This window comes from Monodelphis domestica, chromosome 7 (genome assembly GCF_027887165.1).
Source record: "Monodelphis domestica isolate mMonDom1 chromosome 7, mMonDom1.pri, whole genome shotgun sequence".
NCBI lineage: Eukaryota > Metazoa > Chordata > Mammalia > Didelphimorphia > Didelphidae > Monodelphis > Monodelphis domestica.
In genome coordinates, this window is record NC_077233.1 from 128,363,699 (window position 1) to 128,391,697 (window position 27,999).

General features: G+C 34.8%; 1 protein-coding gene across 6 annotated transcripts in view; it reads left to right on the top strand.

Moving 5' to 3' along the window:
• Positions 1 to 27,999, top strand: part of SPATA6L (spermatogenesis associated 6 like) — a 103,297-nt gene that overhangs the window by 8,813 nt on the left and 66,485 nt on the right. For all 6 annotated transcript variants that reach the window (XR_470384.3, XM_007499537.3, XM_007499535.3 and 3 more), the window contains exons 2-4: positions 802 to 939; positions 5,890 to 5,938; positions 11,390 to 11,431. Coding sequence is in view for 5 of the 6 variants with exons in the window: in XM_007499537.3 (XP_007499599.2) it covers positions 802 to 939; positions 5,890 to 5,938; positions 11,390 to 11,431 (229 nt within the window). In the remaining variant the exon portion in view is untranslated. The remainder of the gene's footprint in view (positions 1 to 801; positions 940 to 5,889; positions 5,939 to 11,389; positions 11,432 to 27,999) is intronic.

Here is a 27,999-nt window from a genome sequence, read left to right on the forward strand (position 1 = left end):
GTTTGTTGTATGTCTCTTCTAGTCTTCTGATCTTCTTTTCTATTTCTTAGCCAATCCCAGATAGTTTTGATAACTACTTCTTTATGTTACATTTTAAAATTTGCAACTGCTAGATCTCCTTCCTTTACATTTTAAATTAATTTCTTTGATAATCTTGACCTTTTGTTCTTCCAAACAAATTTTAAAGCTATTTTTTCTAGTCCAATAAAATACTTTTTTGGTAATTTGATTGGGATGGCATTGAAGAGATAGATTGGTTTGGGTAGAATTGTCATTTTAATTATATTGGTTCTCCCTACCTTTAAATAATTAATATTAATTAAAATTAAGAATTTTCAAGTTGAATATGTGTTAACATGTATTCAAGTGTGAATATGTGTTAGGTATAGAAGGAAGAAAACTGGATTTGAAGTCAAAAGATTTTGGTTTGAATCCTTACTCTATGATATGATATTCTCACCTTACAATACTGAGAAAGTCACTTATATTATTTTGTTATTGGTTTCTTCATCTGAAAAAATGAGGGGATCAAGCTAGTGCATGGGATCATAGATTTAGAGTTAGAAGGACTTTAGAAGCCCTTTAGACCAACCCCCTTACTTTATAATTTCTAAAGTTTCTTCTATTTCTTAATGCTATGACAATTTTGTTTTCCTCTTATATACATTTTATATTTTCGTTGACCTTGGTAGTCCTTTCTAGTAAGTCTTTTAGGAAAAATGTATTTTTTTTTCTGATAAGTGAATCTTAGCAGAAACATTAATTCTTTGATCTTTATGATTGTTTTTCTTTCCTTTTAAGATCACTTGCCCAGGTGTGTTTCTCCCAGAGAAGAAAGGACTTGTACTTGGTGTTTGCATCTTTGGTCAATATAGGGAGACACAATGCTTTCCTGCTGTGTTCCCCCTGATGATTCACGAGGTTATGAAATTTGACAAGGTAAACTTAATTTTATTAGCTTGTCTTCTCTTTGAGATATCCAAATAGGCCATAGTTCACATAAATTAATTATTTTGTAACTATGGTTGGGGGATTGGGAGAAGGTCTAGTTTTGTATCCCAAGCCTTAAGTTATGTGCATTTGTTACTATTTTCTGGAATTTCTATTACGTATTTTAATGAGAATATGCCTTGTTTTTCTTAATCACACAAAAGCATCCTAGGTAAGTAAATGATTGTTATAGAGGCAGTTATCCTTAAAAGAACTTTTTTAAGCCTGGAAAAAATTTTGACATGGTGGGGAAAGAATATAAACATGAATTATCAACCATCTTGATGAAAATTGAGAGAGCCTGGACTACGAAAGACAAGACTTCTCATGTAGACAGTTGAAGTTCTCATTTATATAAAACTAAAGGAGGCAAATCTGATTCTATCACAACATTGACTTATATTACTGAATTCCAACTAATAACTTACAGATATCTAGCAGGAGTTGGCAGAATCTTCCAATAAAGTTCTACTCCAGTGGTGCATCGTGGTGTGGAGATGACCATGCATGCTCAAAGACTATGCCACTCCAGTTGCAAGCTTTGGCTTGACATGCTTGAACTTTGGGTCCATAAAGGCTCACCTCTGAAGGGCAGCTGCCCATCAGATGATAGCTTGGTGGCCAAGAGTACTGAAATCACAGACTCTTACAGTACTGAAACATTATTTCACAGAATAAATCTTCTGGTACAGTAGCAAAGGAATGCATAGTTTTCTCCAATTAGTTCTAATGGTTTTAAGGATGTACTAAATGTTGGCTTTGGCAAAGTCTTTAATTTTGTTTTATGTAATACGTTTTTTGGTGGGGGAGGAAGGGTCTAGACTTCATAATTCTTAAATGGATGCCCACTTAATATCACAGAGAGTGATAATCATTGAAGCTTTTTTTGTTCTGAAGCAAAAAATATTATTTTCTTCAGGAGGGATAGCCATTATATTTGATATTTTCACAGTGACATAATTGTTAAATTAAAGAAGTGGATAGAAAAAAATATTGAAAGGGCAGGTATAGTCTATTTGGACTCAGAATCTCAGGAGGAGGGACTTGATCAAGAACATCAAATTAAGTGGAGAGGAAATCATAAATACCTTCGAAAAATATTGATGTTCAAATTAATATATTATGTCAAAGTGGCTCCATGAACAAACAAGGGCCTACCATTGTGGGGGAATAATTCTGGGACTTCTCTGTTCCATTGAACTCTATTCTGTTGGCTTTTTGGTCTGGTAGATTCCCCCGCCCCCCACCCCCCACCAGCCCCCTTCCTATTTAGACTCTGTATTTGTCTATATTTAGCTTTTTTTAAGTTGCCTTTGGTCCTTTATTGAATTCTTTTTTTTAAAGGTCATTGTATTTCTCTTTGTCTTCTCATTCTGTTGGGTTCTTTCTCTTTTTTTTTATTTGTAAGTAGGCTTTAGTATATTTAATTCTCATTCTTATTGGATCATTTCCTCTTCATCTGTTTGAGTACTGAATTTGGAGTCAGAGAACTGGGTTTTAAGTCCTCCCTATACTTCTTACTGGTCATGTGACTATAGACTAATTATTTTATGTCCAGAGGCATTTCCCTATCTGTAAAATAGGGATAATATCCCTTGAACTATCCGTCACAAAGGGTTGTTGTAAGATTTAGAAAATAATGATGCATTTAAAATAGTATGTAAAAAACTTAAAGCACTATATAAATATCAGCTATTATTATTTTCTGCGTTCCCTATAATAATATTTTGTTTACTTACTCCATGATCTTTTATATGCTTTCATTTCTTTCTTTCTCTTTTTTGGGTTGATGATTATTTTACTTTTAAATAATCAGAAGTAAGTTCCCACTTCTGAAAGAGGATTGGATTTCCAGGGTCCTACAAATGTGGAGACACCGACAAAAAGAATCCTTGACTAAATTAATTTTGGCCCAGATTTCTATGACTATAACTTCAGTCTTTGTTTTTGAACTAAAAAATAAGTTCTTTTTACGATAGAAGCAAAAACTCTTTAAAGGGGAAGACTCAGAAACATTCAGGATATGTCTTTGAGCCTTTTATCTAAAATACAGAATTATTATTTTTTTCCATTATCAGAGATTGAGTATTAAGTAGCTGCTTTGATCCATTATCTTGTTTTGAACTGGTTCCTTTTTAGGTCAGTTAGTAGGGTACAGTGAATGAAGTGCCATATTGATATTTTGCACATAATCCCCACTCCCCCACCCTATTTAGTTTGCATAAAATTTGAAAGTAACCTACAATTATTGTTATTTTTCAGCATGTCAATATTTTTTTCAGAGAGATTTTCTTTTAGGAGTTTAGCTTATGTTTAGTAATAGTCTCTATTCACACCAATATTTTCTGAGATAAAGGCATTTAATTAGGTCTTTAAATAGATATTTTTAGAACATTCAGTTACTCATTAATAAATTAATTTTTTTCTAACTACTTGGTGGAAGAATTTATCCAGTATGAGTGGGAACATAATAACTCATTTGCCTCTTCTCAACACAGTTATGCAAAATAATCCTTGTGAAGATTAAGGGATTCTCTTACACAACACTTATGGGTAGGCTTATAAAATGTTATCTTGGACACTTAGATACATTTCTTTTTATTTACTTTGATGTTAGTCACCTTGATTGTGTTGCTGAACTACTGAGAGGTGGGTTTAAAGAACAACATGCATATAATTAAATCAATTATGATTTAAAGAATAAGGAGTGGTGGGATGGATTAAATCTGGGATGGGTGATATCAAATAATGATTTTCATTTAAACACAGGATATAGTATCGCACTTCAGAACCCAGTAGTAGATTTTGAAATTCTTCCTTGTTTTGGATCCATTTGTTGCATGATAGTTATTGCAGGCCCAAAAGTGAATGGAACTTTTAAAAATCATCTCTTAACTAGAGGGTATGCTATGTAGCTGATGTATGTGTATGATTACTCCCCCCCACCCCCACCCCCAAATAATTTGATAAGCTTCGGATTTTTTAAAACAGAAAACTTTTTAGTCTTTTTACAAGAATTCTTAGAGACATGAAGAGTCAGTGGTTGAACTCACTATATAAGGAATGGGAAATGCCTTTTAAATTTTAATCAAATAAATATATTGACTTTATTTTGAAATTCTGAAAAAGTTCTCTAGAATAAAAGGCTATTTTAGGAGACAGCTGTGCCTCAGTTTTTTTTCAAGGCAAAGCTTCAATCTACCTTTTTCTTTCATAGTTTAGGTCCTTTTCATCAATAGTCTCATAAAAATATTTTCTCCTTCAATTTTTAAAATAAGCAGAAGAAACTGTTCCATAGCATTGGATCTTTTATAGAAAAATTCTTCATCTTTTCTGCTTTATGAGTAAGTAAACCTCTGTGTTGGGCAAGACATGGTAACAGCATGTTCTCAGGAACATTTATAGAGAACATTTGGGCTGTATTTATATTTGTTTTTAAATTTTTTATTTTAAAGCCTTTACCTTCTGTGTTAGAATTACTATTAAGAATCAGTTCCAAGGCAGAAGAGTGGAAAGGGGGTAGGTAGTTGGGGTTAAGTGACTTGCTCAGGGTTACACAGCTAGGAAGTATTTGAGGCCAAATTTGAACTGAGCACCTCCCATCTCCAGGCCTGGCTCTATATCCACTGAGCCACTTGGCTGCTTAAATCTATATTTGTAAAGGGACAGCACGCAGTTTCCCAGATCATGTAGAAGAAAAAACTCATCATCTACTTTTTCTTAAACTTTAAGTTCATTAAGGCAGAGTTGAATTTGGAGAATTGAATAATAAGTTTATTACTTTAACCTATATCTCACTTTGCATATGTGGCAAATTTATAATGGCAGCATTAAATAATACTCTTTGGCTGTTCTCTTTCTGAAATAGATGATGAAGTTAAGGGATGAGATGCCTACCAGCCAAGCACCAAACCCTTCTCATTGGGCAGATCAGGCAATAATAACAATAAATAATTTTATAATTGCTTTTTTTCATACAAAAAGATGTGTCTTTTCTTCCCTGGAGATATTGTATTATATGGGAACTGTGCAGGTAGAAAATTTGCCACACCTGAGATACATTCTCAGCATCCTTTTAAGCAACATCCTCATTTTACGTAAGGATGCTTGGGAGATAAATTTGACTGAGACCCATACTGCGGGGCTCTTTTTTGCAAGCTTGTGCTTTTGGTAAAATGTTGCAGGTGTGAGTTTATGGCTTTCTTTGCTATGCTCACTTGACTGAAAGAATAATTTTTCTTTTCCCTCTCTTTTGATTTATTATTAAAATCCTATATATTTTTAAATACTAGGAATATTTATTCATTTTTGCTCCTACAGAACAAATTCATAGGGTTATTGTGATGGTCAAATGAAATTATGTCTATACAAAACTTTGCAAACTTTAAATGTCAATTATTATTATTGTTAACCTGATTTTGTGGCTGTAGGAAATACTAGTAGTGGGCACAAGGAAGACTTTTAAAAAAGTTTCTTTTCCTTTGTTTTTAAGTATACTGAGTTGTATGGAAAAACAGTCATAGGAATCAGGAATATTTAATGAATACTTATTGTAAGCTGAACACTTTTTTAGATACTCTAATGAGGCTTTTGATTGGGCAAATTGTTATATTTTTGTCTGATCTGAGCTGGATCTGCTTTATCAAAAAAGTAAGATTGGGTGGAGTTGAATTTTTAAAAGTGTATATTAGACTTAGTTTTCTAGTTCAGGCTTTCTTGACTGGGTTCAAGGTGATGATTCTTATAAAAAAGTGAAAGTTTAAAAAAAAGACACAGCTTGCTCACAGGGATCTATTACTGTTTTTTTGAATGATAAAGCCTACAGTTCCATAATGCAGCTTTTACTTATTTGCAAAAATACAATTTGTTATTTCAACTACATTCTGTTTCTCTTTTTAGATATTTGTAACTGCACTTGATCCAGCCGCTGTAGCGGAGCTTCTAGAAAGTATGTACTATTAAAAATTTATCAAGAAAATATGTCAATTTACTAAAGTGAAATTTTGTAAACATATGAGTGACTTCTATCTAAAAGGAGATTCAACTGGGAACAAAATCTGGCTTTTATTCCTGGGTTTCTTTTATGGAATCCCTTGTAAAAGATGAACTGTTAATTCCCTGGAATAAGGAGATATTTCATTACATTCTTAGGCTATTTTTGTCTTAACTCTTTGGTGGTAGAGCTACTTATTGGTCTTTTTCCTCCTCCTATGTATGCCTAGAGAAGCACTCTAGAATTTTTGATAGATTCTTTTTGCTTTTGGAAAGTGGGGCACAGGAGAATATAGGCATAGGCAAGAAGTGGACAAGGAGGACTAAGGCTAGGCAGAGGGGGAAGCACAGCATAGGAATGATCTGCTTAGAAGTTCCCAGGAACTTGTGAGAAAGGTGGAGTTTGGAATTTGGAGTCAGATGAGAAGTGAAAAGGAGGGGCATACACAGATGATAGAGGTTGGAACCAGTTTATGGTATGAAACCATGGGATTAGTAAGGAAACAGAAATTCAGCTGAGGAAGGGTAAGGCCAAAGGGGGGCAAGAATCAAAAAGTCCAGAGAAGAGAACAAATCAGGTTCAGATGCCCAGATATACAGTCCAACAATTTCAGAACCTGGAGGACAGACAAAGGACACCAAGGGTGAAGAGTCTGTGATCTTTTCCAGTCACAAGTTTCTCAGGAATTTCCTCAGAAACCATTCCTAGGGCTTGGCCAAGCAGAGATCTGCAAGGAAAAAAGTTGCATTTGACTAGAGGAAAATGTCTGACTGAAAAAATAAGGGCTGATTCTTACAAATAGTGTAGTGACAGCTGAAAATAGTGGGCTGATATTAATGAATCAAGTTATTTTTCTAAACATTATCTAAAATATAAAATCTCCAATTAATTATTGTCCTCTTTTGGGCTTCCTGAAAGTCTTCAAACTTGGGACAAGTATTCAATAAATCTTTTGCAGCTATGTTTTTTAAAAAAAAACCAATATACTGTATGTTTTGAAAAATATAATTCTTTTCCCTTACCCTCAAAGTCTGACCACTAAAAGAAATGGCCTTGGAGCCTCTCTGGATTAAGATGAGAAAAAAGGAGATTGGGATGGTTCCTGGAGGAAGAGGAAAAATCACAAGTACTCTAATGGAGCTTTTCCTCCTTTCTCCATATTCCAGAAAAACAAGAGGCTGTTAGGACATAGGGAACTTAGATTCTGCCTGGATTTAGGTTGGACCCCAGTTCTGAGATATAAGTTGAGTCAATGACAATTCAAAAAAGTGCTTAATAATTTCTTGTTGAGTTGAATTAAAGAGACCCAATAGCCCCATTATACTTGGGGATTTTAGAATAAAAATTTGAGAGTTGGAAGAAATCTCAAAGACCATCTAGTCTAATTCATGCCTTAATATGCACTTGACAAATGTTTACCCAGAAACACAGGAAGATTTCCAGTAATGGGGACCCTATAGGATGCTCAGAGCTGGAAAAGTCTTTTAAAGATTACTTCACCTGACCCCCTCATTTTGAAGTTTAGGTTCTCTGCATTATACCTCCTCCAACCTACCTTACCAATTTTCTTTTGCATCACTTCTCTTCATTTATTCTAAGTTCTAGCTAAATTAGATGATTGCCTATTCCTGGAGAATCAGTATCGTATACTAAACTTGGAACCACTGGATCTGTGTTTGAAGTCTTAACTCTGCTACATAAACTTGTGTGACTTTGGACAAGTCAATCTAAAATCTCCAGGCCTTAGTTTTTCCATTTGTAAAACAAAGGGCTTGGAATAGATGACCTATGAGATTCCTTCTAGCTCTAGATCTGTAATCAAACCCCTGACCATTTCCATAGATAATGCCCCATTCCTGAAACAAGCCATCCTCATCTCTAGATGTAATTTTCTTTTGAGGTAAGCTTTAAGCCACCTCCCTCATGAAACTTATTCTCCTAAGTGGCACACTTAGTTTTACAGATTTGATGTTCCTCCTTTTAGACTGTAAGCTTCTTTCAGGGAGGGCTAGTGGTAGTGGTGGTGGTGATGGCAGTGAATAGTGGGGTTAATTCCAGTTGTTTCTTCTTCAGTATATCCTCAAGACCTTGAAAAATAACATTTCTCAAAATATTAATCTAATAAATGTTTTTTGAATTGAATTAGGTTGTGAATTGACTTGCAGAAAGTTACATAGCTAGTTAATGGCAGAAGCAAGATTAAAATTCAACTTTCTGGGTTCTTTTGAACCTTATTTCTTTACTCTCTTAACCACATCTTATTTATTACATCAAGAATTTGATCTGGAAAAGTCCCTTTCTTTCAATTACTGTCACAAAAGATATTGTTGACTGTCAGTTAGGTGGCAAATCGACAAATACTTATTGAGCCCAAGTTTATTATGGACTAGGTGTCCTGGAAGAAACAGAGACGACAAGATAGCTTCCTTGAAGAAGTTTAGAATTTTGTTGGGGGAGATAGTAGCTGTGCTCTTAGAATCATGATTTAGAGCTGAGGAGACCTTGGAGATTATCTAGTGAACTAGAAGTGTTTAACCTAGATTTCTTTAAGTTAAAAAAATTACATTTTAACATGTTTTTCTCTAGGGCTTACAGATTTTATTATTTTGAGAAGAGATCTAGAGCCTTCACTAGACTTTTTTTTTTAACCTATACCTTCCATCTTGGAATCAAGGTAGAAGAGTGAGTGGTATGGGCTAGGCAAATGGGGGTCAAGTGATTTGTCCAGGGCCACACAGCTAGGAAGTGTCTGAGGCCAGATTTGAACCTAGGCCCTTCAAAGTCTCTAGGCCTGGCTCTCAATCCACTGAGCCACCCAGAATTCTAAAGGAGTCTGTGCCACACAAAAAGATTAAGCTCTCTTCATTCTAGTAAATAAATAATAATAATAGCTAGCAAATTACATATGTTATCTCATTTGATCCTTACAATAACCCTGTGAGGCAAATGATATTATTATCTTCATCTTACAGATGAGGAAATGAAGGCAGAGGTGAAATGACTTGCTCAAGGTCATAACAGCTAGTAAGTGACTGAGATAAGAGTTGAATTCAAGGATTCCCTTGACTAAGGCCAACATTGTCCTCCATATCACTTGGCCCCCTCCAATCCCATCATTTTACATCAAATGCAACTGAGACTTAGAGAGGAAAAGAACCCATCCAAGACTGCCAAATGGTTCAGGTGTAAGGAAGAAAGCTTAGATTCAAACCAAGGTATGAGGGCTATAAATACAATGGACTTTTACCATCTCATTCTGCTACTTCTTGTAGAAGTGCCAATGAGGCATCTAGAGTGGAAGCGCCAAGTTCTGATGAGGAAGAGATCACTTTCATTGGCTAGAGGGAAGTCTTCCTGGAAAAGATGGTGCTCCTTTGAACCTGGAAGTTATTGGAAGCATAAGCTTGTCCCTCAAGCATCTCCCTCGTCTTTTGTCAGTGTAATGGAGCAATACAGGAGAGTATAAGATAGTAGGAAGAGCCTGGGACTTGGATTCGGAGCCGGATTTTGAACTATGGCTCTATTACTAATTACTTGTGAGCTCTTGGGCAGGTTACTTAACCTCCATTGGCCTCAGTTTTCTCATCTGGAAAATAAGAAGGTTGGACGAGGCCATGAGTTCTTGACCTGGTGTCTAGTCTATTTTATGCAGTTATAGACATTATTCTGAGAAGGGGTACATGGGCTTCACCAGACTGTCAAAGGGTTTCAGGACACAAAACCAACTAAGAATGCCTTAGATGATCTCTGTACTCTTTTTTAGTTCTAAATATAGGATCAAATGATTTTAAAATATATAATTATATAAATTGCTTTTATTGACTTTTAATGAGACAACTTCTCTATTCTATTTTTAAAAATCTTTGTCAAAAGTCCATCATTTGGGGGGCCAATAGGTGGATCAGTAGATTGAGAGCCAGGCCCTGGGTTCAGATTTGATCTCAGATACTCCCTAGCTGTGTGACCCTGGGCAAGTCACTTTATTCCCCCCCCCCCCCCATTGCCTAGCTCTTACCATTCTTCTCCCTTAGAACCAATACAAAGTACAAAATCTAAGGGGGAAGGTAAGGGCTTAAAAAAAGTCCATTGTTTGCAAATACAATTTTATATCTAGTTTGTGTATTTAGACTGGTAGCAATGCTTTTCGAAAGCCAAAATCACCCCGTGGTAATGGAAAAAAGCTTGTGAATAGAAATTTTAAGAGGAATTCAATTCAACCAACATTTCTTAAGTGTCTGCTCAGTGCTAGGCCACCCTAGTTAAAAGGGGATTGGAAGTCAGAAAAATCTGGATTTAAGTCTGCCTCTGATACATACTGTCGGTGTGACCTGGGCAAGCCATTTAAACTTTCAGTCGTCCACACAATTCCCGAAAATTACAAGTTGAAAATGACCAGCAGCCGTAGAGTGTGTTTCCATGCTGGGACTTTCCCATGGGAATGAAATCACAGATTTGAATCTTGCCATTGTCCCTTATAACTTCTGTGACCTTGAGTAAGTGGTTTTCACCCGTGTGACTTTGGGCACGTCACTGTTCCTGGGCCTCAGAGTCCTCCTATGTATAATGAATGAAACCGGATGGCCTCTGAGGTCTCTTCTTATTAGCTTGAGATCTGATCTTCTGATTGATGGATTCACGTTTCCTCTCGAGTCCCAGTTTCCTCACCTGTAAAACGAGGCGGCTGGGACAATTTTTACTCTAATCCTATGAACCCCCTATAAGTTATGTGACATAAAAACGTCGATCATGGAGGACTTTAAATGTCAGGCTGAGGAGTGTGCAGTTAACCCAAAAAGACAAGAGGGAGCTTTTCACGAGAGGCTGTCTCAAACACATGTCTTAGAACGGTTCCTTGGGTACCTTTATGAAGGATGGCCTGGGGAGGAGAGAGACTGCAGATAAGAAGACCAATCAGGATACTGTAATAGCCCAAAGGGAGATGATGAGGGTCCCAAGTCTGATAGCGGTGGGGCTGAGGGGCTGAGGAAGGGAATGAGGTACAGAGTTGAGATTCATCTGAGGGACACATGAAGGAAAAGGTGATATTTAAATGTCCTATAATTACGATTTGAAGAGGTGAAATTTGCCTGCATTTAATTACATCAATTAGTGCTTTTTGAAAAACTAGAACACTGCTTTCTAATATTTTGTCTATTTGTGCCCCTTGGTTTATTGGATTCTGCAAGTTTACAAAGCCTGCCAGCATTTCAAAAACAATGTCTGATCCAGTGGGGTGGGATATTGGGGAGGGGTGCAGAAGGAACCTTTTTTGTTAGTGTTATAATTTTAAATATTGAAAGGATGATAAATGTTCTGAGATTTGAACATAGCAGTTGCTGAACTATCCCCTTTCTGACTGATAGTAATTGTCTAAAGTATTGTGATGTTATATTTTTTTTCTTTCAGCTTACAGGATCAGGTTTGAACTAATACAGCTAATATATCCAGGTAATGTGATAAACATTTTCTAAATATGCTCATTTTATATTTAGAAGGATTTTTTTGGCTTGAATATGAATCATTATTTTAAAATTGTCATTAGCTACCCATATGTGTAGATAGATGTATTTCCATGTTCAACCTTTTTGTTTTTTAATACCCCTCTTATTCTAATCCTTCTCAGTCTTAAGGGGTTGCTGGCATAAGCACACTAGTCTAATGTGTGGACTAGATTTTAGCTATTTGTATTTTTAATCAGAATTTTATCTGCCTGGTTTCTAATTTTTTTTTTAGCCTTACTTAATTGTTTTCAGGTCCTTCCCAATAAATTATAAACTTGAGGACTGTTTTATTTTTGTATATCTGTTGCCAAATAAAGTACCTTAAACATAGAAGGTAATTTGTGCTTATTGTATTGAATTCTTGGGTTTACTCATGTGTTTATTTGTATTCCTAGGACTGTATTTGCCTACATGTGCTTAACTTGAAAGGAAACAAAGAACCCTACCTCTTTGGTCAGATACTTAGACTGGTGAAGAATTTTTGAGTTAGAAGGTACCATAGAAGTCACCATTTCCAACTCTCTGATTTTACAGATAAGGTCACTGAAGTCCAAATTGCTGAAGTGACTTGTCCAAGGTCACTTAATAAATAAAGTGACAGAGGAAAGACAAGAAACCAGATTTCTGGACTCTAGGTTTCGAGTCTATAACCGCTATGCCTATTCATTTAGATTTCTCTTCATTGAGAAGTGATGGCTTTCTATCAGCTAACCAGTCAACCAGGCACTAAGCTAGGTGATGGTCACACAAACACAAAAATAAAACAGCCTCTGCCCTTTATATTTTTCTTTTAACAATTATACTTTATTTTAATGTTCATTTAACATTTTTTTTAGTTCCAAATTCTCTCCTTATTACCCCTCCCTTACCAGTGAGAAGGCAAGCAATACAATATAAATTATACATATCAAGTAATGCAAAACATGTACATATTAGCCATATTGCAAGAAAAATAAAGTTTAAAAATTATGTTTCAATATACACTCATATTCAATCTACACTCATTAGTTCTCTCTCAACATGAATAGCATGTTTCATCATGAGCTCTTTGGAAATGTTTTGGTTCATTGTTTTGATCAGAGTAGTTGTCATTTGCAATAAATCATTACAATACTGCTGTTATTGAGTACAATTTGCTGGCTTTGCTTACTTCATTTTACATTCGTTAATGCAAATCTCAGGTTTTCCTGAACTCTTATTCCTCTTATCATTTCTTATAACACAATGGTATTCCGTCACTATCTTATACCATAACTTGTTCAGCTATTCTCCACATGATGGGTTGACCCTCTATGATTCTCTAAGTATAACATCATATCTGCCAGGAGTGATAGTTTTGTTTCCTTCTAGCTGATTCTCATTCCTTCAACTTCTTTTTCTTATCTTACAGAAATAACTGGATATCCTTGCCTCACCCCTGATTTTATTGAGAAGGCTTCTAGTTTAATTTCCATTACAGATAATGCTTGCTATTGGTTTTACAGAGATACTACTTATTTTAAGAAAGGCTCTATTTATTTCTGTGCTTTTTAGTGTATTTAATAGGAGTGGGTGTTGTATTTTATCAAAAGCTTTTTCTGCATCTATTGATATGATATCAATATATTTTTGTTTTTAATATGGTTAATTATGTTTATATTTTTCCTAATATTAACCTGGCTTTGCATTTCTCATGTAAATCCCACTTAGTCATAGTGTATTACCTTTATGATATATTGCTATAATTGCCTTGCTAGCATTAAAAACATTTTTTATCAATATTCATTAGAGAACTTGGTCTATAGTTTTCTTTCTTCATTTTTACTTACCCTGGTTTAGGTATCAAGGCAATATTTATGACCTAGAAGGTATTAAGTAGGTTTCCTTTTTTTTTTAATCTATTTTTATGTATCAAACTTTCTAAACTACATCTATATATAACTCTTCAATTTTCCTCCTAATTTTAATGAATGTGCATATTTGGCTTTATATACACCAAATATACTTTTGTGCTCTTCAGTTACAATGACTTTATATACATATTTCCATGCATTGATACATTGGATGTGTTTTTCTTTTAAAAATAGTTTATTTAATTAATTTAGAATATTTTTCCATGGTTACATGATTCATGTTCTCTTCCCCTCCTCCCCCATAGCCAACAAGCAATTCCCCCCCTCCCCCATAGCCAACAAGCAATTCCCCTGGGTTTTACATGTGTCATTGATTAAGACCTATTTCCATATTATAATATTTGTACTAGGGTGATCATTTAGAGTCTACATCCCCAATCATATTCTAATCGACCCATGTGATCAAACAGTTGTTTTTCTTCTGTGTTTCTACTCCTACAGTTCTTTCTCTGGGTGTGGATGGCATTCTTTCTCTTAAGTCCCTCAGAATTGTCCTGGATCCTTGCATTGCTGCTAGTAGAGAAGTCCATTACATTTGATTGTGCCATAGTGATTCTTTCTGTGACCAATGTTCTATTCTGCTCCTTTCACTCTGCATCAGTTCCTGGAAGTTGTTCTAGTTCATGTGGAATTCCTCCAGTTCATTGTTTCTTTGAGCACAATAGTATTCCATCACCAACAGATACCACAATTTGTTCAGCCATTCCCCAATTGGAGGGCATCTCCTCATTTTCCAAATTTTTGCCACCACAAAGAGAATGGCTATAAATATTTTTGTATAAGTCTTTTTCCTTATCTCTTTGGGGTAGAAACCTAGAAGTGGTATGGCTAGATCAAAGGGCAATCAGTTGTATAGTGCCCTTTGGGCATAGTTTGAAATTGCTTTCCAGAATGGTTGATCAATTCAAAACTACACCAGCAGTGTATTAATATCCCAATTTTGCCACATCCCCTCCAACATTTATTACTTTCCTTTGCTGTTATATTAACCAATCTGCCAGGTGTGAGGTCGTACCTCAGAGTTGTTTAATTTGCATTTCTCTAATCAGGAGGATTTAGAACACTTTTTCAAGTGCTTATTGATAGTTTTGATTTCTTTACCTGAAAACTGCCCATTCATGTCCCTTGTCCATTTATCTGTATATCCTCTTCTGCTATTTCCTCTGTAGTCTGGATTTTTCTTCCATAAAAATTATCCAGGGTCAATTCCTTTTTCTTGTTTTTCTTGGTATTGGGAAGTTCTTTTTCCTGTTTTTTTTTTTTTTTTTTTTGCCACCACTATGGTGGTTTTTCCTTCCCTTTCCAGTCAGAAGTCTGAGTAAGGAGGGCAGGCTCTCTAAGTATGGAGCTAAGGAGAGAGGTTTTTGCCTGAGATCAACTCTTGAGTCTCTGGAGCTTCTATGGTTTGCAGCCCTTCCCTGTGCTATCTCCTTAAAGGTCTGCACTCCTCCACCTGTTGGGGTCTCAAGTTTAGCTGCTCTCAGGGGTAGGTCTTTGGTGGTCTTAGTCAGCTCTCAATGACTTTAGAGGTACCCCTCACTCGCTCACTAATTCTAGCACATGCTGGCTCTGAGTCTAGCGCACTGGCTCTGTAGGTCCCATAGGGGAGGGTAGATCAGCTTGCTATTTCACCCCCTTATAAGTGTGGAAATGCCCAAATCCCACATACCTTCAATACTGCGCCCTACTGTGGAGTCCCTTCGTTCATATTAATTCTTTTTTTTTTTTTTGGCCTTTTGAGGTAGTCTATATTGGTAGGCATTGAGGAGAGGTAGATTCCTGCCTCTAACTGCAGCCATGTTTACCTGGAAGTCACTACTATGGTCGCTGACAGGAAGCAAAAAAACAACAAAAACAAAAACAAAAACAAAAAACCCTTGCCCATTTATCAATTGGGGAATGACGGTTTTTTGTTTTTTTTTTGGTACAATTGATTTAGCTCCTTATAAATTTGAGTAACTAGACCTTTGTCAGAGGTTTTTGTTATAAAGATTTTTTCCCCAATTTGTTGCTTCCCTTCTAATTTTGGTTGCATTGGTTTTGTTTGCATAAACCCTTTTTAATTTAATGTAATCAAAATTATTCATTTTACATTTTGTAATATTCTCTATTTCTTGCGTGGTCTTAAAATCTTTCCTTTCTCATAGATCTGAAAGGTAAACTATTCTGTTCCCCTAATTTACTTATAGTTTCCTTCTTTATATTTAAGTCATTCACCCATTCTGAATTTGTCTTGGTATAGGATGTGAGATGTTGATCTAAACCTAATATCTCCCATACCGTTTTTCAATTTTTCTAGCAGCTTTTGTCAATTAGTGGGTTTTTGTCCCAAAAGCTAGGATCTTTGGATCCTATCTCTGAGGGCATTTATCCCAAGTCTACTCCACTGATCCTCCTTTCTGTCTCTCAGCCAGTACCATATTGTTTTGATGACCACTGCTTTATAGTATAGTTTAAGATCTGATACTGCTAGGCCACCTTCATTTGCATTTTTTCATCATTTCCCTTGCTATTCTTGATCTTTTGTTCTTCCAAATAAACTTTGTTATTGTTTTTTTTTAAATTCAGTAAAAAAGTTTTTTGGGAGTTTAATGGGTATGGCACTAAATAAGTAAATTAATTTGGGTAGGATTGTAATTTTTATTATGTTAGCTCATCCTACCCATGAGCAATTAATGTTTTTCCAATTATTTACATCTAGTCTTAATTGTGTGGAGAGTGTTTTGTAGTTGTGTTCATATAGTTCCTGTGTTTGTTTTTGCAAATAGATTCCTAAGTATTTTATATTGTCTAGGGTGATTTTAGATGGAATTTCTCTTTCTAATTCTTGCTGCTGAGATGTGTTGGAAATATATAGAAATGCTGATGATTTATGTGGGTTTATTTTGTATCCTGCAACTTTGCTAAAGTTGCTGATTATTTCCAGTAGCTTTTTGATTGATTCTCTAGGATTCTTTAAGTAGACCATCATCTCATCTGTAAAGAGTAGAAGGTTAGTCTCCTCATTTCCTATTTTAATACCTTCAATTTCTTTTTTTTCCCTCTGATCATTAATGCTAGTGTTTCTAGTACAATGTTAAATAATAGAAGTGATAATGGGCATCCTTGTTTCACTCCTGATCTTATTGGGAAGGCTTCTAATTTATCCCCATTGCAGATGATGCTTGCTGATGGTTTAAATATATAGTTTATTATTTTTAGGAAAGGCCCTTCTATTCCTATACTTTCTAGTGTTTTCAATAGGAATGGGTGTTGTATTTTTTCAAAGGCTTTTTCTGCATCTATTGAGATAATCATGTGATTTCTGTTGGTTTAGTTGTTGATATATGGTCAGTTATATGGATGGTTTTCCTAATATTAAACTGCCCTTGCATTCTTGGTATAAATCTCACCTGATCATAGTGAATAACCCTCATGATCACTTGCTCTGGAATCTTTTTGCTAGTATTCTATTTAAGATTTTTAACATCTATGTTCATTAAGGAGATTGGTCTGTAGTTTTCTTTCTCTGTTTTTGATCTATCTGGCTTTGGAATCAGTACCATATTTGTGTCATAAAAGGAATTTGGTAGAACTTCTTTGCTTATTTTGTCGAATAATATTGTATAAATAAATAAACAAATAAATAATAATAAAATAAGAAATAAATAATAAAACAATAATAAATAAATAATAAATAACAAATAAATAAATAAATAATAAATAAATAAATCAAATAAAATGTATAATATTGGGATTAGCTATTCTTTAAATGTTTGATAGAATTCACTTGTGAATCCATCTGGCCCTGGGGGTTTTTTTCCTTAGGGAGTTCTTTGATGGCTTGTTCAATTTCTTTTTCTGATATGGGATTATTTAATTATTCTATTTCTTCTTCTGTTAATCTAGGCAATTTATATTTTTGTAAGTAATCATCCATATCATGTAGATTGACATATTTATTGCCATATAATTGGGCAAAACAGTTCTTAATAATTACCTTAGTTTCCTCTTCATTAGAGGTGAGGTCACCCTTTTCATCTTTGATACTGTTAATTTGGTTTTCTTCTTTCCTTTTTTTATTAGATTAACCAGTACTTTATCTATTTTATTTTTTTAAAATACTAGCTTCTAGTTTTATTTATTAATTAATAGTTCTTTCACTTTCAATTTTATTTTCTCCTTTGATTTTTAGGATTTCTAATTTAGTTTTTATCTGGGGATTTTTAATTTTTTCTAGTTTTTTAATTGCAAGCAATTAAATTCACTGACCTCTTCCCTCTCTGATGCTAATATATATATTCATACACACACTCAGGGATATAAATTTTCCCTTGAGTTCTGCTTTGGCTGTATCACATAGATTTTGATATAACATCATTTTCATTCTCTTCAATGAAATTATTAATTGTTTCTATAATTTGTTCTTTAACCAACCAATTTTGGAGAATCATATTATTTAATTTCCAATTAATTTTTAATTTTCCTTTCCATGTACCCTTACCAATTATTATTTTTATTGCATTGTGATCTGAAAAGTTTGCATTTGTTATTTCTGCTTTTTTGCATTTGTTTGTAGTGTTTTTATGCCTTAGTACATGGTCAATTTTTGTGAATGTACCATGTGATGCTGAAAAGAAGGTGTATTCCTTTTTGTCCTTATTAATTTTTCTCCATATATTTATTAACTCTAATTTTTCCAAGATTTCATTCACATCTCTTACCTCTTTATTATTTATTTTTTGTTTTGGTTTATCTAGATGTGAGAGAAGAAGGTTCAGGTTTCCCACTAGTATAGTTTTACTATCTATTTCCTTCTTAAGCTCCAATAGTTTCTCCTTTAAAAATTTGGATGCTATGCCATTTGGTGCATACATGTTGAGTACTGATATTTCTTTATGGTCTATACTGCCTTTTAGCAGGATATAATTACTTTCTCTATCTCTTTTAATCAGATCTATTTTTACTTTGACTTTATCAGATATCATGATGGCAACTCCTGCTTTCTTTTTCTCAGTTGATGCCCAATAGATTTTTCTCCAGCCTCTTACCTTTACACTGTGTGTGTCTACCTGCCTCATGTGTGTTTCTTATAGACAACATATGGTAGGAATTTGGTTTCTAATCCACTCTGCTATTTGCTTCCTTTTTATGGGTGAGTCCATCCCATTCACATTCAGAGTTATGATTACCACTTGTGTATTCCACATTATTTTGATTTCCTTTCTGAGTCTTACCCTTTCTTCTTTCACCATTTCCTTCTACACCAGTGTTTTGCTTTTAATCAGTCTCTCTAATCCCCACCCTTATTTTACTTCCCTTCCTACCCCACTCCCTTCTTATTCCCCTCTTATTTTTCATTAGGGTTTATTAAATTCCCTATCCCCTCTCTTTCCCTCCCTTTTGGTCTCAGCACCCCTCTCCCCCCAGTTTTTCCCCTCTCAATTTTCCAGTAGGGTAAAATAGAATTTGATACCCCAATGGATCTAGATGTTCTTCCCTCTCAGAATTGATTCTACTGAGAGTAAGACTTAAGTATTACCTATTAGTCCTCTTTTCTTCTCCTTCTTATAATAGTATTCTTTCCCTCCCCCTCCCATGCACCTATTTATATCATATAATTTATTCTATTTTCTTATTCCCTCAGTTTTCTCTTGGTGCCATCTTCTATTTCTCACTGCCCTTTTCTTTTTTTACATATCATCTTAAACCACTTAGTACCCCAACCTCTACCAATGAATACTTCTTCTAACTACTACAATAGAGAATTCAATTTTTGAATTTTTTCCATATAGGAATATAAATAATTTGACCTTACTGAAGCATTTAAAATTTTTTACCCCTCTCTCTCTTGCTTACCTATTCATGTTTCTCTTGAATTTGTATTTGGACATCAAATTTTCTGTTTAGTTCTAGTCTTTTCTTTATAAATACTTGGAAATCTTTATTTTGTTAAATGCCCATACTTCCCCCTGGAAGTATATAGTCAGTTTTGATGGATAGATGATACTTGGTTGTAGACCCAGTTCTCTTGCCTTTCTGAATATCATATTCCAAGTCTTATGGTCCTTTAGTGTGGAGGCTGCCAGATCCTGTGTAATCTTGGTTGGTCCTCCTTGATATAAGTATTGTCTTTTTCTGGCTTCTTGTAATATTTTCTCCTTAGCTTTGAAGTTCTTGAATTTAGCAATTATATTCCTTGGGGTTGTCTTTTGAGGATTTAATGTAGAGGGTGGGTGATCTATGGACTCTTTCAATGTCTATTTTGCCCTCTTTTTCAAGAATATTAGGGCAGTTTTCTTGGATAATGTCTTGTGGTATGATGTCAAGGTTTCTGTTTATTTCTAGGTTTTCAGGTAGACCTATGATTCTCAAATTGGCTCTCCTGGACTTGTTTTTCAAGATCATTTGTCTTTTCAATGAAATATATTTCATGTTTCCTTCTATTTTTTTCATTCCTTTGACATTGCTTTATTAATTCTTACTGTCTTGTGAGATCATTAGCTTCTATTTACCCAATTTTATTCTTGAAAGACTGTTTTTCAGCTATCATCTTTTCATTTTCCTTTTTCTGTTTGGTTTATCCTGCTTTTCATGGCTGCAGGTGATTTCTGGTCTTCAATTTGCTTATCATTTCATGTGATTTCTGGGCTTCTTTTTCCAAGTGGGAGATTCTATTTTTTAAAGTGTTATTTTCTTTTTGAACTATTTTCCACTTTTCTTCCCAGTGTTCCTCCATCTTTCTTACTTGGTTCTTAAACTCCAATTTGTGTTCCTCAAGAGCTTGTGACCAATTTCCATTTTTTGGGGAATGTTTGGATGTGTTTTCTTGTTTGTCACCCTCTGCTATTTACTCTGTAGTCTGTTGTTTTTCATGATAGAAGTTGTCCAGGGTGAAAGTCTTTTTCTTAATTTTTTTGGTAGTTGTAGATTTTAGTTCTTGGGTGTTAGCTCTTTCTTCCCTTTCCAGACAGAAGTCTAAGTGAGGAGGGTAAGTGGCTCTCTGTATAACGAGCTACAGAGTGGTTTCCCCCCCCCCCCCCATTTGTAATAGCTACTGGTATTCATTCATTTGGGGCAGTTAGGTTGTGCAGAGGATAGAGTGCCAGGTCTGAAGTCAGGAAGATCTGATTTTATATCTGGCTTCAGACATTTACTAGCTGTGTGACCATAGACAGGTCACTTAAACATGTTTGCCTCAGTTTCCTCATTTATAAAATGAACTAGAGAAGGAACTGGCAAAACAGTCCAGTACCTTTGCCAAGAAGATCTTAAATGGGATCACAGAAAGTTGGACATGATTGAAATGATTTAATAACAACAAAATTCATTTATTTATTCAACAGTATTTATTAAGGACTTATTGTATGCCTTTGCTAGTCCCTGGAGGAGGAAGTCCAGAGTTTAGATGAAACAAAGTCCCTAGCCTTATTTATATTATAGTCTTAGATATAGTTTAAAAAAACATTCCTTAGTTTCTCGTGTGAGTATGTTCCTGAAAGTGAAATTAGTGGATCAAATGGTTTGAATGGTTTTATAGTTCTAGTTGAATCGTTCATGTTGCTCTCCAGAAAAACTGAACAATTTAGATTGCCACCAGCAAAACATAAGTTTCCATTTCCTTACAAGTATTCCAATACTGGGTTCTACTGTTTGCCTTTATTTTAACTAAGTTGATGCTCCCTTATGATTTGGAAGTAACTCAGTTCTTCAAATCTCTGGCAACAGAACACAAGATCTGGCAAGTCTTACTAAGATGAAAAGACCAAATAAGTTTTAATAAGTCATCTTGCTAAGTCATTATCAGGTGATAATTTTTAATTTGTGTGCAAATTTTTTGTGTGCAGAGTGACTCATGAAACTAATTACTAAGACATATATATCTCTGATCTACAGGCTTTGGAGGCATGACATGTATTAGTGAAATTTCAGACTGAAGCACTGTAGTAATAGTTATATAATGACACATTTCTTTAAAGGCTATTGAAATAATACAGGCTTCTCTATGACAATTTCCCATTTTCTCATGTGTAAAATTGCTAATTAATCTCATTTGATCACTTGCCAAATAGAATTTGGGTAATTTCTAACTGATAAGTTTTGTTTAAACAGACATATAACATGGGTTCTAGTTAATTCAAGCTCTCCTTCCCACTCCACATTCAGTGTGAGGCATTTTTGGTAATTAAAATTATATACAGATAAGATCTGTGTGAAGATTGGATTTATCTATCTCCTGATTGTAACAATGAAGATACTTAGTTCTTTCTTTATTGTGAAGATAAAATTGTAATCTCCTGATTGTAACAATGAAGGTACTTAGCTCTTCCTTTATAGTGAAGCTAGAATTGTAACCTACAATCTATTTTTAGATTTTTAACTACAAAAAGATGTTAAGTAACTACAAAAGGTGAATTAACCACAAAATGGTGTTAAGTAACTAGAAAAGGTGAATTTACCAAAAGAGGTGTTGAATAACCCCAAAAGATGTAATCTAACCAGAGAAGGTGAGAACTAAAGAGTGGGCAGTCCTGGAGAAAAGTGTCTGCTGTGATTGGTAGATGTGAAAATTAGGGAAGGTGACACAAGAGAAAAAGATCTTTAGAAAGAGGACCAAAAGGCAGAAGGAGAGCATTCATTCAGGCACTGACTTGGAGGAGGAAGACAGATCCTTGAGGAACGACCAGAATATAGACACCCAGATTTCTTTTAGACTGTCACTGTTGGTGAATGAAAAGCTGACTTGGTGACCCCACCTTTCTGGAGGCATGAAGCCTCCAGGAAAAGCCTATCTTCTTGATAGGCCTTTCTTCCCCTGGCTGGAGCTTAGAACTTCTAACTGATATCAGAAGAAACCAGAGTTTTTTTTTTTCTCTCTCTCTCATTCCTTAATATCTTCCTTCTATTGTAAATAAAGTATCATAAATTCCATTTACTTTAGTAATTCATTTTGGGATTTAGAAATTAAATCCCTGGTGACCACATATATAATATATTATTCAAAGTCCAACCACAAATAAATTTAACATCTGTGATATATAAGTGGCCTGAGATTCAAGAGAAGACAGTGTAAAGTTGAAACATGGTTTACCAAAGAGTCAGCATAGGAAAGTAGGAGAAACTAGACAATCATCAATGAACATGTTCATTTCTATATGCAAAAAGGCCAGAATATGATGGTGATGCTACTATTATCTCACTTATCTGTGAACCCTTCTCTGTTCTTTTCTGTGTTTAAATGTTTAATTGATTCCCTTCTCTCTGTCTCTTGTCTCTGTCTCTCATTGCTGCCTCCCTACTCTTCCCCAATCTATCTCCCTATTCCCACACCCAAATAAAAGCTCTCTCATAACAAAAATATAATTAAATCAAATTTGGGTTCTCATGGATTTGTCTGGTTATTAATTTCTCCTTTTGCAGGTCTCTCTACCAAGAGATGGGAAATATGCTTCATTATCAGTCATCTTGAGTTGATAACAATCATTTTGTTAGAGTATTTCCTAGTTGTTAAGATGGCTTCTTTTTCTTTACAGAGATACTGCCATATGCTAGAGCTATCTTTAGCTCTTTAGGCTTCCTCAACGTGATTGAAGGTCAAACAATATATTTTCTTTTGTTAATCAGACTAATAGTCACTCTTGGGCAATGCACAAAAGGACCAAGGTAGCAACTTTTTCTTTTCTTTTTGTGAAACTTTTCTAGATATTCCTCTCCTCCCTTCTGGTTGGGTTAAGAGGAATGAATTCTTTTCAATTCCTGTCTTGCACCTGGTAGCTAGATCTTAGTCCTTACAACTTTCCTTGACATTTCTATAAGCCTCTCTGATCCACCTAATATTAGTAGATGGGGACCTGGAAGAGCTGGTGCACTTTGCTCCCTTTTTCTGCTTCTAAAGTAAAATTCCCTGCTTTTCTTATACAGATAAACACTGCTCTACAGTGAAGCAAAACAATGGAAGAAAATGATAACAGATGATTACACATCTCTTCCTTGTCTTGTGCTTTAGCTTGAACATGATATTATCTAGTCTATTGTAGTTAACCTTAGTATTTTTGTTATGTATTGTTGTCTTTATTTCTGGTACATTGTTGAATTAATGCATGCATTGTTCTTTTGGATAGGCTTTCTTTACTCTGTATCACTTCATATTTTTTTATATTGCTTTGAATTTTGTTCTAGAATTTATATAGAATTTTAAGGTTTGCAGAGTATTTTGTAAATATTATTTCATCTTCATAACAACCATGAGAGGTAGGTGCTATTATTACCCCCATTTTTATATGTGAAAAAACTGAAGCATATCAAAGTTCAATGACTTGACCAGAATCATACAGATAAGTGTCTGAGGCATGATTTGAACTTGAGTCTTCTGAACTTCAGATTCAGTGCTCTATCCACTGTGATACCTAGCTTTCATATTTTCTAATTCCTTAAGGTACAAGAGTGTTTATTTCTATATATTTACATATCACAATTTATTCAGTCATTTTCTCGTTTAGAACATGTAGCTTGTTCCTAGTTCTTCACTATTTCAAATGATATTACAATGAATATTTTTGAATAGATAATTTATTTTCCTGTTCAAAACCTCTTTTGTAAGTATAGTTAATAGTATAGTTAAACTTAATAGTATAGTTAAACTATGGAAATAAGGATATGAATATGGAATGTGGCTTTTGACATGTGAATTGTCTTAAATATATTTTGGATAGTCAGTTTTTTTTCAGTGATGGTTGTCACACCCATACCTATTCCCCACATCTGTCTCTGTCCCTTGTGTCTTGTCCTGTGCGTTAGCTTGAACATGATATTATCTGTGTAGTCTATTGTAGTTTTGTTGCCTTTTTCTTGCTATTTAATGTATTATATTTTACTTTGCAAAAGTTTTTATTTTTGCCTATTCAAACATTTATTTCATCTCTGACAAAGTGATGGAATATCCTTTGTGTCTTTAATAGAATCTTCATAGATTCACTGAATCTCAGAACAAGAAGGGATTTAAGGGGACAAGTTTAACTTACACATGAACAAGAAAATCAGCTTTTATTAAAGGTCTTTTAGTGAAGAGAAACACAAATATCTTCTAAGGCAGTTGATTCCACTTTTGGATGGTTCTATTAGGAAGTTTTTCAATAAATATGATATTAATCTGTGATTCTGTGGAACTTCCACATATTGTTCCTAATTCTGCCTTCTGGAATTCTTACTCCCTATTGGGACTCTTACTCCCTAGTGCTTGGCATTTGACCTCAAGGATTAAAGGATGTATTATCATTTTTTGCTATCCTGTCCCACCAATTCATATTGTGTTCAAAGTCTACTTAAAATTCCTCCATGGTTTGGAAAAACTGATTTAATTTTCCTCTCTCTTCTCACGTGTGATGAGGTAGCTATTTAATTTTCTTCCAGTTTGAAAAGATTGGTTTAAAAAAATGTTTAGCTCTAACCTGTCCAACTTTTTTTTGCCTTTTTGGTTTGCTGTGTATTATATAATGTATGATTCAATTATTAATCAGTTTACTTGTTTCTAAAGCTTTTATTAATTAGCAGATCCTTTCTTCATTGTGTTTATATCATTTGTTAAATTTGAAGTCATTAAAATAATTTGAATCTATATATTGGGTACAACATATATTGGTACAGCTTTGTTTTAGTGAACCACTTTTTGGGTATAATTATCTTCTTGTAATGATGTTTTAAATTTTGAGCAGACATACCCACTAATAGTTTAGTACTTCAATAGATTATTTTTTTTTCTTTCTTAAAAACCCTGACCTTCTGTCATAGAATCAATACTGTGTATTGGTTCCAAGGCAGGAGAGCAGTAAGGGATAGACAATGGGGGTTATGTGATTTGCCCAGGGTCACACAGCTGGGAAATGTCTGAGGCCAGAACTGAATCCAGAATTTCCCATCTCCAGGCCTGGCTCTCAATCTATTGAGGCATCTAGCTATCTCTTCTTCAATGGATTCTTGATCTCATTGACATGGCTATTTCTTCCTTTCAGTGCAATCATTATTACCCGTCCATGCCTTTCCATCCTGTGCAATTCTCCTTCACTGAAGATGCACCCATCATGTTGGAGGCTCTCCTCCAGGTTTTTTTTTTTTATGTTTTATTGTTTACAGTGCAGTTCTTAGAGTACTCATCTATTATCTCTTGTTCTTGTCATATGACCAGGACAAACTTTATAATTACTTCAAAAAACATACACTCAAATACTTAGATACATACATACATACATACATACATACATATATACATACACACATATATATGGTGTTCTTTGATCATTCATTGCTCCAGGTTCTCTATCTCCCTTTCTCCCATTCTCTCTCTCTTCCTTCCTTCCTTCCTTCCTTCCTTCCTTCCTTCCTTCCTTCCTTCCTTCCTTCCTTCCTTCCTTCCTTCCTTCCTTCCTTCCTTCCTTCCTTCCTTCCTTCCTTCCTTCCTTCCTTCCTTCCTTCCTTCCTTCCATCTTATAATTAATACTAAGTATTGTTTCCAAGATAGAAGAGTGGTAAGAGTGAGGCATTTGGGGTTAAGTGATTTGTCTAGGGTCACACAACTAGGAAGTGTCTGAGGTCAGATCTGAACCCAGGGCTCATTGTTTTGAGGCCTAGTTCTCTATCCACTGAGTCACCTAGCTGCTCTTCAAGTGACTTTTCAATATCTTGCAGATAATTTAATTCAAATTGTATTAAACCTGTTTTAACTGAGGTAGTATTATCATTAGTACTACATCTGGGCTAAAAGGAAGCAGTGCCATGCAGTGGAAAGAGCTGGATATGGTGTCAAAAATCAGGTCATCTTCTGACTTATTCTCTGTGTAGTCATGAGTAAATCCCTCAACCTCTCTGGGCCTTGGTTTCCTCACTTTCAAAATGAAGAGGATTAGATTATATGACTTCCAATGTCCTTTTCAGCTCTAAATGGGCAATCCTGTGAATAACATAATTTGAATTTACATGCTACCTTGCTAGTGGGGAAAGTTAAAATTGTGCTCAAAGTTCTATGTTGATATACAGAATTTTCAAATCTTTAAAGATAGAAAAATAAATGGACACTGGGTGGCAGAATAAGCCTGTTGTTGAGGTTGATAATCATGTGATTTCATTTTGTTTGTTCCTTAGAATCTTTGGATTGATTTCCTCTGTCTTGGAGGAAAACATGCAAAGAACACTTAATGTATGTTATATTTTTTTAGTAGGTACCTGTAAATTAGTAAGTTGTTTCTCTCAAAATTCTATCTCCTCTTCCCACCTCATACTCTCCCTTTTTAATGACATTCAGTGTCCTTGATAAAAATCCCTGTTTGGACAATTACCTTCTCACAATCATTAGATGCTCTCAAAGTACAGATAGTTCAGGTATCCTTTAAAGATTGTTAATAATGTGAATAGAACACTTGAACCCTCTCATGGCCAACATGGGGGGGGGGGTCCAATAGGAAGAGTGAGATTTGGAGGCAGAGGACTGGATTTACATGCTGGTTCTGCCGCTAGTTGGCTCTTTTGTCCTGGGGAAAGTCATTTCAGATTCCTGGGCCTCAGTTTTCTCATTTGTAAAATGAAGGGTTTAGAGTAGATGATCTCTAAGGCTTCCTCTAGATCTAAATCTTATGAACATATCAAGAAACTATGGAATGCTCCTCTTTGGTTGACACCATTTCAACCAATGTTGGTTTCCTGAGATACTGAAGAAAAGCCCTGTTCCAATTCTTTGCAAAAAATGAACTAGAGGAGGGAAAGCTAGATGGATCAAGAGCCAGGCATAGAGATGGTGGGTTTTGGTTCAAATCTGTCTTCAGATACTTTTTTTAAAAATTAATTTTTTATTTTAAAAATATTTTTCCATGTTTACATATTTAATTTTCTTTTCTTCCCCTCAACTCACCCCCCACCCCCACTCCAGGATCCAATAAGTACTTCCAATGGGTTAAACAAATGTTATCACTTATACCTATTTCCATATTATTCTTTTTTGCAGTAGAACAATCTTTTAAAACCAACCCCCTAAATCATATATCCATATAAACAAATGGTAAGTCACTTGTTTTTCTTCTGTGTTTCTACTCCCACAGTTTTTCCTCGATGTGGATAACATTCTTTCTCATAAGTTCCTTGGGTTTGTCTTGTATTAGCAAAATCCATTACATTTTATTGTTTGGCAATGTTTCACTTTCTGTGTATAATGTTCTGTTGGTTGTGTCTTTTTTTTTAAACATTTATTTGTAATTTAAAATTTACTTATTTATTTATTTTCAAGATTATTTTTCTATGTTTACACAATTTATTTTCTTCCCCTCCCCTCTTCCCTTCCTGCTCCCAGAGCCAACAAGCAATTCCACTGGGTTGTACAAATGTTGTCCCTTGATACTCATTTCCATATTATTCATTTTTGCTATAGAGCGATTTTTTAAAAGCCTAGACCTCAAATTATATACTCATATAATACATGTGATAAGTGATGTCATAAGTTCTGCTTTTGCATTTCTATTCCTATAGTTCTTTCTGTCAATGTGGAGAGCATTCTTTTACATAAGTTCTTCAGGAGTGTCTTGGCTTATTAGCATTGCCACTAGTAGCAAGGCCTATTACATTGGATTTTCCCCCAATGTTTTTACTTTCTGTGTACAATGTT